General features: G+C 39.7%; 2 protein-coding genes across 2 annotated transcripts; both read right to left on the reverse strand.

Moving 5' to 3' along the window:
• Window positions 1-631: 631 nt before the first annotated feature.
• Window positions 632-1,567, reverse strand: LOC112663731 (olfactory receptor 4D9). Its single transcript, XM_025452798.3, has one exon. It carries the CDS (start codon window positions 1,565-1,567, stop codon window positions 632-634), a length of 936 nt encoding a protein of 311 aa, XP_025308583.1.
• A 9,626-nt stretch (window positions 1,568-11,193) lies between these two features.
• On the reverse strand, window positions 11,194-12,129 carry LOC112663170 (olfactory receptor 4D11). Its single transcript, XM_025451743.1, has one exon. The coding sequence runs from the start codon at window positions 12,127-12,129 to the stop codon at window positions 11,194-11,196; it is 936 nt and encodes a 311-aa protein (XP_025307528.1).
• Between the last annotated feature and the right edge of the window lie 967 nt (window positions 12,130-13,096).

Below are 13,096 nucleotides of genomic sequence, written 5' to 3' on the forward strand. Positions count from 1 at the left end.
AGGCCACAAATGGAGTTCTGCTTTCCTGACTTTCCTTATAAATGTTAACTGGTGGTATTCAGTCCATGAGTGTGCTACTTCATGGCTACATTGAGCTCACCATTGCACTTGTGCAACGTGGCATGTTCTTACACCATTCTCTCCATTTGTAATACTGGTTTCTTTCATTGTTCTTTTTTTTTTTTCTGTCTTTTCCCCTTGAAAAGATCTACTCACTGTAAAGTGCCTTTTGAAGCTCTTAGGTAAAGTGCCTACCATATTTCCACAGCACTTTGCTCATATCGTTATTAGAACATTTTGGGGTATGGCTCTAGGGAAGTGACTGTATTTAATCTTTTTGCAGCAATCTGAATCCTAGCACTGTCAGGCATATAATGCATGCTCTATAAAATATTTGCAGAATGAATAATTGAAAGTAAGTAATGGAAGTGATTAATGAGCTTCACCTTAGAGCAGTGTCACCTATAGGTCCTTAGCACATACTATATTACAGAACCAACTTCTTCAAGGACTCTGTGACATCCGTAGATGCCTCTTTGTTTTTGGCATTAAAGTGATCTCTTCCCATTTTGAGAAAGTGAAATTTAATGGCTATATTTACCTCTTTGGGGCTATTTCATTCTCAAAGAATTTAAATCCTTTCTGAATGCCCTAGTCGTTTCTTTAATCTCCTCATGGCTGACTTCATTTCCTGGTTCCTCAGGGTGTAGATCATAGGATTGAGCAAAGGGGAGATGACCGTGAAGGTGACAGAGATGGCTTTATCTGTGGGGAGGGCAGTAAAGGGCCGGGCATAGACATAGATACAGGGCACAAAGTGTAAGGTTACCACAGTGATGTGGGAGGTGCAGGTGGAGATGGCTTTCCTCCTTCCCTCCCCAGCATGAGACCTCAGCATCATCAGAATGACCGTGTAAGATATGAGGAGAAAGAAGAAAATAAGCCAACTGACTAATCCATTATTAGAAATCATCAGGATCTCCAGAGAGATGGTGTCTGTACAGGCGAGCTTGAGGACCTGGGGGACATCGCAGTAGAAAGTGTCAAGAACATTGGGTCCACAGAAGGGGAGTGGAAGCAACAGGGAAATCTGCACGATGGAGTGGACAAAGCCCCCCACCCAGGAGGCCAGCACCAGGCTAGTACATCGTTCCTTACTCATGATTGTCATATAGTGAAGGGGTCTTGAGATGGCCACGTAGCGATCAAAGGCCATCACAGAGAGAGAAAAAACATCTGCTCCTCCCAGAAGGTGGAAGAAAAACATTTGAGTGACACAGCCATTGAAGGAGATGGTTTTTCTTTTTGATAGAAGATCAACTAGGACCTTGGGAGCAGTGATGGAGGAGAAGCAGATGTCCAAGACAGAGAGGTTGCGGAGCAGGAAGTACATGGGGGTATGAAGGTGAGACTCAAAGGTCACAGTGACCATGATGAGGAGGTTTCCCAGCAGAGTTGTCATATACACCGTAAACAAGAAGACAAACAAGACCAAGCTCAGCTCTCGAGACTGAGTAATACCCAGGAAAAGAAATTCTTTCACTTTCGTATAATTTCCCTGATCCATTGGGTCACAGATTCTTTTTCAAGTATATCTTTGGAAGAAATAACAAAGCAGTTAAAGAATGTGTTATAAAATCTACTGTTGTCTTTTCCGTGCCTTGAGTTATGGTGTTTGCCTTGGGAGGAAGCTCTTTTTCTATGTGTGCGCTGTGCCTGCAATTCAGCATGCCACAGGTAGGTGAAAAATTATCTGGGTTTTTGACTCAGTTATCCAAGTAGATAGGTTCTATCACTGTGGACACTGAAATACAGGTGACAGTTCTGTGAACTTATTCAATTGTACTTTCACTATACAACCTGACACTTAAAATAATAAATAATAAACATTAATTCAACTACATGAATAATTTTGTTCACAAAATATATCATCACAAGAATTAAAAGATAACTCACAAATGGGATGAGGTATTTACAATATATATATCTGAAAAAATATTCATGTCCAGAATAAATAAAAAACTACAAATCAGTAAAAGAAAGAGATGACAACTGAATCAGAAAGTGGCGAAGACATGAACCAAAACTGCACAAAAGAGAATATCCAAATACCAATTCAATGTCATTAGTTATCAGGGAAATGCAAATTAAAATTACAGGAAGAAACTACTACATACACATGAATGTGGCTAAGTTGATGAGAAATACCAAGAGATGGTGAAGATGTGGGACAACTGGAACCCTCACACACTGTGGGAGGGTGTGTGAAATTGGCCCAGCCACTTTGCTATTGGGTTATATCTGCTAATGCTGTATACGTATCACACAGGAATGAGATATATATGTAAGAACATCTATTCCACTCCTAGGAAATCTGTACACGTGTCCCATCCACCACAAGACATATCCTAAATGTTCATAGCAGCTCCGTTTGTAATTGCTTCAAACTGGAGAATGACACAAATGCCCATTAACAGTAGGAAAGATAAATCATGTTAAATCCACACAGTACCTCAGTAGGAATGATCTACAGAATGTGGAATAGTATAAATGAACCTCGTTATGTTTATAACATTGAGCCAAATAATCCAGGCACAAATGAGTGCACACTCTCTTATTTTGTTCATACAAAGGACAAAAAGATACAAAACTAAAGGAAACGAGGGAGGTTTTTGAGATGTTGATGATGCTCTCTCTGTTTCTTGATCAAGGTGATTGTTAAAAGCATATTCATCGTGTGTGAAAATTCATTGAGCCGTACCCTCATGGGCATTTTTTGTATGTATGCACATTGGTACTTCCATAAAATGTAAAAAAATAATAAATATGTGGTGATTATAACATTTTAATCTTGTGCCTAAAGAATGAATTTCATTGAAAGTGACATTAAATGGACTACTCATTTTCATAATGGTTACTTTTAGAGTTTTGTAGTTGTAAGCCTTTACTAGCTACAACCTGAGAGTTGCCTTTTACTTTTTTCTCCCTTAGGGACTTTAGGTCCTCTCAAATCCTTGTGTTATGCAGGCTGCCCTATAGTTCTTTCTCTGATTCTGGTTTTAATTTCTGCATTTCTTTTTTATTTTGCTCTTCTAATCTTAGGAAAAAAATCCTTAACTGGCCACAGCTCTCCCTGTAGTAGTACTCTCCTTTTTGTTTCCATTGAAACATAAGAGCTCTCTCCCCATTCTATTATCATTTGTTCTGATTCATCTCAGTCTCCCTGTCTTGGGGGTTTAGTATGACATGAAATGACAAGAATAAATGTTCAGAATAATTATTGCAGGAGACTTCAGGTTTCCAGGATCCCAGAACTAAGAATTCCCCCTCACTGTACTCACCATGGCTAGAAGGTGGGGAAATCATTTCAGAGTGGAGTGTCATCCACCTGGAATGCAGAAACATATTTTAATGGATGACAGCAAGCCACTCTAGAATCTTTCTTTTGGATACTGGAATGCTAAGTTAATAGATTTCAGATCTGCTCAAAAAATTACTGCAACAAGCCTAAGAACTTTCTGTGCTCTTGTCTTCTCCCTCCCTCCCATTCTTCTTTCTCTCTCCTGTCCTGTTTTTCTTTACCATACCCATTTTCTTCCTTATCTACCATTTCCATGACTGTATTAGGATTCTCCTAATCCATACAAATATATATATTAATATGTACATGTAAATATATATATAATATGTACATGTAAAGCATTTGTATGGATTCTCCTAATCCATACAAATATATATATTAATATGTACATGTAAATATATATATATAATATGTACATGTAAAGCACATATTGTACCTAGATATATAGAAATAAAAGGACAATTACTATGAAGAATTGGCTGACACTATTATGGAGGCTGAGAAGTCCCATGATCTGTGGTCTGTAAGCTGCAGACCCAGGAAAAGTGTTGGCATGATTCAGTCCTAGTCTGATGGCCTGAAAACCAGGGAACCAATGGTATAAATGATGAGATGAGATGTTCTGACTCAAGCAGGGAGGCAGGAGAAAAGGAAAAAATTTCTCCTTCCTCCACCTTTTGTCAAACTGTTCAGGCTCCCAAAAGATTGAAAGACATCCACCTTAACTGGGAAGGGCAATTCATCTGCTCTATTGAGTCCATTGATTCAAAAACTAACATCATCTGGAAACACTCTCAGAGATACACTCAGAAATAATGTTTAATTTGGGCACCCTGTGGCCAGTCAAGTAGACACATAAAATTAACCATTATGATTACATTTAGATGATTTCTTTTTAGAGAAGGAGCGCATATACATGAGGTAGGAGGGACGGGCAGAGGGAGAGGGAGAAGGAGAATCTTAAGCAGGCTCCATGACCAGTGTGGACCCTGACTGGGGCTCAATCTTATGACCCTGAGATCATGACCTGAGCTGAAATAAAAATTCCTAGATGCTTTAAAAAAAAGATTTTAATTAATTTATTTATGAGAGACACAGGGAAAGAGGCAGAGACACAGGCAGAGGGAGAAGCAGGCTCCATGCAGGGAGCCTGATGTGGGACTCGATCCCGAGACCCCAGAATCATGACCTGAGCCAAAGGCAGATAGATGCTTAACCACTGAGCTACCAGGTGTCCCAAGAGTCAGATGCTTAATCAAGTGAGCCACCCAGGCACCCTTGAGATGATCTTTTTGAGGGAAAAGTAACTCAAGTATCGGTCCTTTCTTTAAGAAGTTTACAGTTAACACAGTAAGACTGTTGTAGCTTGTGGAATCAGTGGAAAGAAAAGTGAAGGGGTATGAAATCATGGGGGGCAAAAAAAATCATGGGGGGGTGTACACAAAAACCTGTCCCATTTGGGCATGTAATGTTTGTAAACCCTGTCTAGAGTTCAGCTGAACAGTATTGCCCCACACTTGCATTTGGGATACTCATGGGTGAATCATCTGGAACACTTATGCAGTTTGGGTTTTACCACTTCCTAGCTGGTGTGGCCTTTGGCAAGTTACTTATTAATAGTACCAGACTTATGACAAATATATGTGAGATTCACAGGGTATTAGAGTTAGTTCTTAGCCTGCACCATTACAATGCAACATGATGATAATAAGACCTACCTCATATGCAGGCTCCTTCTAAGGAGGCGGTGAGATTATATGTCTGTTTTGGAAACTGAAAGCAGCTGAGGAAGCTGATTCTGCCAATGGCTACTCAGTGTCTCCAGCCTCAGGTGAGTGCTTCTTCCTTACACACGCCAGGTCCATCTGTGGGGGCTTGTCTGAGAGTGGCTCATGTTGCTATTGGTTCAAAGTCCTCTTCCCAGCATTTTGGCGTAAATGTAAAATGCAATCTCTCCTGTAGTGATATTATTCTTTTTTTCTTAGAGATTTGAGCTAAGGTGTATATACAAAAAATTCAGAATATTGGGTCAGCAGCCCGGGTGGCTCAGCAGTTTAGTGCTGCCTTCAGCCCAGGGCCTGAACCTGGAGATCTGGGATCGAGTCCCACATCAGGCTCCCTGAATGGAGCCTCCTTCTCCCTCTGCCTCTTTCTGTGTCTCTCAAGAATAAATAAATAAAATATTTAAAAATAATTCAGAGTATTGTATCACATATCTGCCTATAAACACCAATATATTTATATTTGTATGCAGTTGTAAATATAGACATTCATATAAAAAAAAACTCCTAGGTACAAAATGAACTATAATCCTCAATTGGAAAGGCAGTCATTTGGGTATCAGGCTCTGTGGGCAGGGGATGGGGTGGTGGTAGGGGTCCATGCAACTTTCAAGGTATTCACATTATGAAAATGTGAGCAGAGTAACGGAACTCTACTCTGCTTGTTTTTTGCTTGCTTTTAGCAAATATTTATGGAGTGATTCTTATGTGCTATACCAACTGCTTCATTTAATCTCTTCCAAACCTTATAGTATCCACATGAAGTAGATATTATCTTGATCTCACAGATGAGGAAACTGAGGCACAGAAAGACTAAGTAACTTGCTTAAGGTCTCACAGCTGGTAGAGCCACATCTCAAACTAAGATTTGTCTTATTGCAAAGACTGACGCTGTTAACTACTACAACTATTTTTCTTCCCAGTGTTGATCAGCCCTACCCAGAAAATGCTGCAAAGAAAAAATAATCTTTCCAAATCAAGCAAAAGTAGTATGTGGGTGTTAGGAGATTGCACATCCTCTCCTGTGAGAGGATGTCAGGGTGACTGAGGTAAAAAAAAGCAGAGTTTGAAAGAGCAGACTTTGCAGGCTTCAGAGGCACCCTCTCCAAGAACCTGCATCAACTGCATCCACTGCTCTGGTCCAAAATGCTCCAGTGGAAGGTGCAGAAATGAGGTCTGAGTAGCATTACCTTAAATATAAACTCCTCTTGGAAATAATGGATCTAGTGGGTTACAATGGATGCTGTCTTTTTACAAAGAGTTGGGAAGGATAAGATCACCTGGGTGGTTCAGGAGTTGAGTGTCTGCCTTTGGCTCAGGTCGTGATCCTGGGGTCCTGAGATCGAATCTTGCATTGGGCTCCCTGCAGGGAGTCTGCTTCTCCCTCTCCCTATGTCTCTGCTTCTCTCTCTCCGTGTCTCTCATGAATAAATAAATAAAAATCTTTTAAAAAGTGAGAAGGAGGGATCCCTGGGTGGCGCAGCGGTTTGGCGCCTGCCTTTGGCCCAGGGCGCAATCTTGGAGACCCGGGATCGAATCCCACATCGGGCTCCCGGTGCATGGAGCCTGCTTCTCCCTCTGCCTGTGTCTCTGCCTCTCTCTCTCTTTCTCTGTGACTATCATAAATGAATAAAAATTTTAAAAAAGTGAGAAGGATACTTTGAAAATATAGAATTAAAAAAAAAAGAAAATATAGAATTATGCATATTGCGTTGAAATACATACATAATACAGAGTGTAGGTGGGGAATGGACAAAGAAATGCAATCTTATGTGTCTTTGCAAGGTCAAGATAGAGAGCACAAGAATTTCTTAGAAATCATCCCTAAGGAGACCGTCCTTAGGAAACAAAGTCATCAAACACGTTGGACAGAGCCTAAAGCCAGAAGTTTACCCTTGTACTCCGGCTTCCCACTGAGCAAATGCTGCCCCATTCTCTACATGGAGTTAAATATCTCATATCATAGTTTTCTCTTTCCCAAATATTGAAAAGCCTCTACTCTTAATTGAATCCCTAAATGTTTTAGAAGCATGATTCATATTTGTTAGCACCTGAGGGAGTAGATAAGCTAGCCATTAAAACACCTTACTCAAAGCCTCCAAACTTTCATTCCCAGCTAGGAAACGTACACTGGATTCAGAAATTGTTGTCTTGATGATGTTTTTCGAGGTAGTCACCCTCCTGAGATATGTGGATATCCTGGAATAGTCACAGCTTCTTGACTACCTTCAACACTTGAATCTCAATATCCCACTCAGTACAACACATCCCTGAAGCCAACTCACCTTCTTGTATTCTGTAAACTCTATTTCCCCTTTTCCTAAGAGTGAAAAAAACCACCACTTTTATTTGCTTCACTAGAGTTTTGCTTTCAATAGGAACATTCTATATACTTGTAGAATTTCTGAAAAATCAAAACTGAGAGCTTTTCATTTGCAGAAGTTCACACATACCAACACTAACTGACTTCAGTCTCCAAGTGGGAAATTGATCTTATGAGGCTCCAACTGCATCTTAGAAGAAGTAAGTTCTGGGGAAATTCTCTGTTTAATGGAAAGCCTACCCCAGGATTAGCAATTTTGTTATTTTCTTCCTTCAAATGGGAAAAGGCAGCCTCAGGGAATCACATCCTACTGACTCTTCAAATTTGCCTTACAGTTTCTCGGCCCCGTCGATTAGTCCCTCAGCCACAAACCCAATATAGGAATGAGCAAAGGGAATATTGTTGGTTATGAACATGGAACCTAAGTGGCCAATTCAGTGGAGTTCCTGTGGGAGTCATTAAAATGTCACCAAGCCCTTCTCCTTTCTCTCTCCCTCATCTCCTCTCTGCCCCCATTTCACACATAATGCAGAGGTCCCAGTGCACATTTAGGACCTCTGGAGGAAGCCTGTGAGATAGTGCATTATCCTTTTTGACTCAACAAGAAAGCATTGTGTTCAACCACACCAAGGACTGTGCAGTCTTCCTCCTGACCAAAATCAATCTACTTGCAATCAGCTGGGAAATGAAACTTAAGTAAAAGAGTACCAATGGAAAAATCAAAGCCCTGTGGCTACTGATAGGGCAGCTCTAGGAGACTGAACAGTGTAGATTTATCTGTGCAGTTTCTGTTTAATGCAATATGTATGTTGCCCCTATACAATTACTTATTTTTTATTTTATTTTTTAAAAACTGTTTTATTTTTAAGTAATCTCTATACCCAACGTGGGGCTCAAACTCGTGAGCCCAAGATTAAGAGTCACATGCTCCTCCAAGTGAGCCAGCCAGGCACCCCCTGCTCCCCACCATGCAATTACCTTAATCTACTCTATCTCTGTGATCCATAGTTCACTTAAAACCTAGGGAGGTAGCACATTGACAGTTCTTGATTCTCATCAATTTAATTACTTCAGCATTATTTTATATTATTTGGTTGATGGGTACCTAGAGATGATAAATCACTAAAGTGTTTGATTCAGGGAGCAATGCAAGAAAGGGTAATTTGAAAGCTATATATATATGCCCAGAGTCAGTTAAGTTTTCTATGGTTCTTAGCAGCAAAACTTAAAAAATAATAAACACTGATTTAAATGGGGGAAAAATGCAGTCCAAGTTGTGATTTGATGTCATCTAGATAAATGATGTATGTTCGTGGAATCAGGTACTATTGCTTTCCCCTTCCCTTAAATTATCAATCAGGTTATATTGTGCATTTAGAATTGGTTTGAGCTGGTGTCAGGAGCAGAGGTTTCTGGGTTCTTGCCCTTTGGGAATATACTTCTGCAATACAATGATTCAGATCCCATGTATCTTTGGTGCCATCCAATTCTGACATAGAGATAACAATCTGATTTCAGTGAGTCATCAGCGATATGAAGGAAAGGAAAGTACACATTTGCATGAAATGGACTATAAAGTGGCTTATGGCGTGTATCTTTTATAGCAAATTTCATAAAGAAAAGCCTAAGGACTGTTGAGACCAAAGCTACCTGAGTAATGTAGCAGGACTCTATGAATGGTGATTTGACAAGTATGAATTATTCTCAGAATTTTCATGCTAGAGGAGATAGGTTAGTACTATAAAAAGTTAGAACTGATTGATCAAGTGACAGGCAATGGCAAATAATTGAGCCAGTTAGTTCATGAATGCTTATGGGGCCAGTCTAGATCTGATGATAGATATAACTAAAGTTTGTCCTCATATGCTTTCACTGATACATGGAATATAAGAAATAGTGAAAGGGATCATAAGGGAAAGGAGGGGAACTGAGTGGGAAAAATTAGAGAGGGAGACAAATCATGAGAGACTCCTAACTCTGGGAACAAAGGGTTGTGGAAGGGGAGGTGGGTGGGGGAATGGGGTAACTGGGTGATGGGGACTGAGGAGGGCACTTGATGGGATGAGCACTGGGTGTTATACTACATGTTGGCAAGTTGAATTTAAATAAAAAAATTAATTAAAAAGCCCAATAAAGTTTGTCCTCAACATTCAACATCCTTTGGCTAACTCTCCTTGGGCTCTCTTCTATCTTACTGAGTCTGACTTTTTGGTCTGCTCCTTTATCTCATTCCCAAAGCTAGAGTCTTTGACTCATTATCTCACTGTCGAAGCTAGAGTCTTTGACTCATTATCTTCTTTTGATAGGAAACCCTCCTGTGCTATAGCTTATCAGCTGCACGGTATCTCTTTAAGCTGTATAAATAGCAAGCAAACCTATTGTCATGTTTTAATGACAGAAAGCTAGAAATTTTAATACGATAGATGCTTTGAATTCAATGTACATTCATTTGCTTTTTATCCCATTAGGTTTTTTCCACCCTAATAAGGAGGAATATGGGCCATGTAAGAGAAGAATGTAACAGGCCAATGGGGGATTGAATGTGTGTTAGGCAGAGCAGTAAGGGTGACATTGAGAATAACATATTCCACTGAATGTTTACTATCTGCTGGGCATTGTATGTTTCACACATACCTTTTAACCTCATGAATGACTCCATGAGATGCATGGTGTAAGTATTTTGTATGGTGAACTATAGCCTGTAGAGAGATAAAATAATTTGCTCAAGATCACACAGCTAATGGATAGCAGAGATTAGGATTTGGATTCAGGTCACAGTGCTTTACTTTATACTTAACTTTTTTTCCCCAGGTTTTCCCAGATAAAACCCTAATCTGTACCACCTCTTCCCAAATATCAACAGATTGAAAAACAGACTGATTAGAATTTTCCCTTCTTTAACACTTCCTCTCTTCCTTTCTGGTGGGAAGAATTTAAATCCTAAATGGTGAAGCTAATCTGAGACTGGAAAATCAGTTCTTCAGTAGTGAAAATGGATTACTCTTCATGTAGCATGATCCCTGAGGTTCTGCCTTTGTCTAAATTTATCTTGAAGATGTGAATCTGGCATGTCTGGTTCTGCATGAGATAAACCCTTTTAGGCCATATGGGGAAATTTTCCTAAGATTCTTCATTACTGATAGGAATCCAGGAGGACAACCATTATGTACTATTGAGGTTCTCAAAATTGGTCATGAGCTTGTATGGAATTTAACGAGGCTGGGAAAATCTCTTAATCTGTGATAGGCCATATGTATCCATATATGTGTGCTACAGAAGCACTGATCATAAGATCTTTTCTAGAGCAAGATTACAGTTTGGTATGGACAGTTCTGGTAATATAACACATTACATACATATGGAGGAAGAGTAATAAATTAGGTGTCTGAAGACTTATTTCTGCAATTCACTTGATATAAGATATTGAGCAAATCACTCATATCTAGGCTTTATTAACTTCCTCTTGAGAAACAATTCATCTCTTTACCTGCCATATATAGTTGTCCTTGAATAGGACTACATCAATTAGTTCAATCCTATAATACTAGTTACTTCATGCTCACCAGAAGCTTGAGTTATTAGTAATCTATTAACTTAAATAGGAAAATAAATTGTTATCTATTAAGTATGTTTGGTTTATTGACAATATATTCAAGAATATAAATAGGACGCTATGGAAAAAATAATGGAAGGAGTCCTTGGTGATGAAGTGGTTGGAGATTCTTACACTATTCCATCACAAAGGGTGTGAGTCTTCTGCTTAATCTCCTCATGGCTGATTTCATCTCCTGGTTCCTCAGGGTGTAGATCATGGGGTTCAGCAGTGGGGAGATGACTGTGAAGGTGACAGAGATGGCTTTATCTGTGGGGAGGGCAGTGAAGGGCCGGGCATAGACATAGATACAGGGCACAAAATGCAGGGTCACCACAGTGATGTGGGAGGTGCAGGTGGAGATGGCTTTCCTCCTGCCCTCCCCTGCCTGAGACCTCAGGATTGTCAAGATGACTGTGTAGGACACCAGGAGGAAAATAAACCACAAAGTAGTGACTAAGCCATTGTTGGAAATCATCAGGAGCTCAAGTGCAAAGGTGTCAGTGCAGGCAAGTTTGAGGACCTGGGGGACATCGCAGTAGAAAGTGTCAAGAACATTGGGGCCACAGAAGGGGAGGGGCAGCAACAGGGAAATCTGCACAATGGAGTGGACAAAGCCCCCCACCCAGGAGGCCACAATGAGGGCAGTGCATCGCCCTCTACTCATGATGGTCACATAGTGCAAGGGCTTGGAGATGGCCATGTAGCGGTCAAAGGCCATCACAGAGAGAGAAAAAATGTCTGCCCCACCGAGAAGGTGGAAGAAGAACATCTGTGTCATGCAGCTTGTATAGGAGATGGTCTTTATCTTTGACAGAAGGTCTATGAGAACCTTGGGAGCAGTGATGGAGGAGAAGCAGATGTCAAGGACGGCTAGGTTGCGGAGCAGGAAGTACATGGGGGTGTGAAGGCGGGACTCACAGGTCACAGTGACCATGATGAGGAGGTTTCCCAGAAGAGTTATCATGTACACCAAACAGAAAGAAAGAAATAAGATCAAGCTCAGGTCATGGGACTGAGTAAGCCCCAGAAATATAAATTCTTTTATCCTTGTGCTATTTCCCAACTCCATTGAATCATGTTTCCTCTTCTTTGCGTAGCTTGGGAAAAATGAAAAATATTATTTCAGAAATGTTCATTGTCCCTTAATGTATCAGACAGAGTCAGGTATCAGGTCTAAAAACTAGTGAGCTGCTATTACTACATGAAAAACTGTTCTGAGGTTATTGCTAACGTGTAGAAAACAGCATCTGATTAACACAAGCATGCATCTAGTTATTCTTCTGTAAATTAGATATATTTTAAATGTGGCATAAAAATGTTCTAAGTATAGAAATTGTAAGCATCAAGATAAACAGCTGGATGTTAAATATTCAGAAAGAGTCTGTTGGGGCATGAGGGATGTAAAAATGAGGTCAGTTTGGTGTGTGTGTAAGGCAATGTGTCTGTTTTTTTTTTTTTTTCCACATTGCATGCTCCATTTAAATGATTTAAGAACCCCTATCTGCAAAATGGTCCTCTTTGGACTGAATTCCATAGAAACATTCTCCCTTTTTTAAATTGCAAATTTAATTCTATGAAAAATGAGAAAAATTTAAAGACATGAAGTTCTTCTCTATTTGGTCTACTCTCACTTAACAAGACTTCTTTATTTCTACCTTTATTTTTATAGGTACAAAAGCCCTCTGTGTTGAAAATCTTCTCTTCTGCCCATTGTTCTAGTTTTTTTCTTAAAAATTATTAGCATTTTTAATAAGAGCTATCATTGACATACAATAGACTCACGTAGTTGAAGTGTATACTTCGGTGTTTGGACATGACCATATACCCATGACATTACTATATTTAAGATAGTTACCCTATCTATCACCCCAGAAGTGTTTGTTACCCCTTTGTTATATGTTCCTTTTGCCCCTCTTTCTTCAGGCAACCACTGATTTGCTTTCTGTCACTCTACATTAGTATGTATTTTTTGGAATTTTCTCTATATTGAATCCTATAATATAGACTTCCTTTGTGTTTCTTTGTTCACTCATAAA

This window comes from Canis lupus, chromosome 18 (assembly GCF_003254725.2).
Source record: "Canis lupus dingo isolate Sandy chromosome 18, ASM325472v2, whole genome shotgun sequence".
Lineage (NCBI taxonomy): Eukaryota > Metazoa > Chordata > Mammalia > Carnivora > Canidae > Canis > Canis lupus.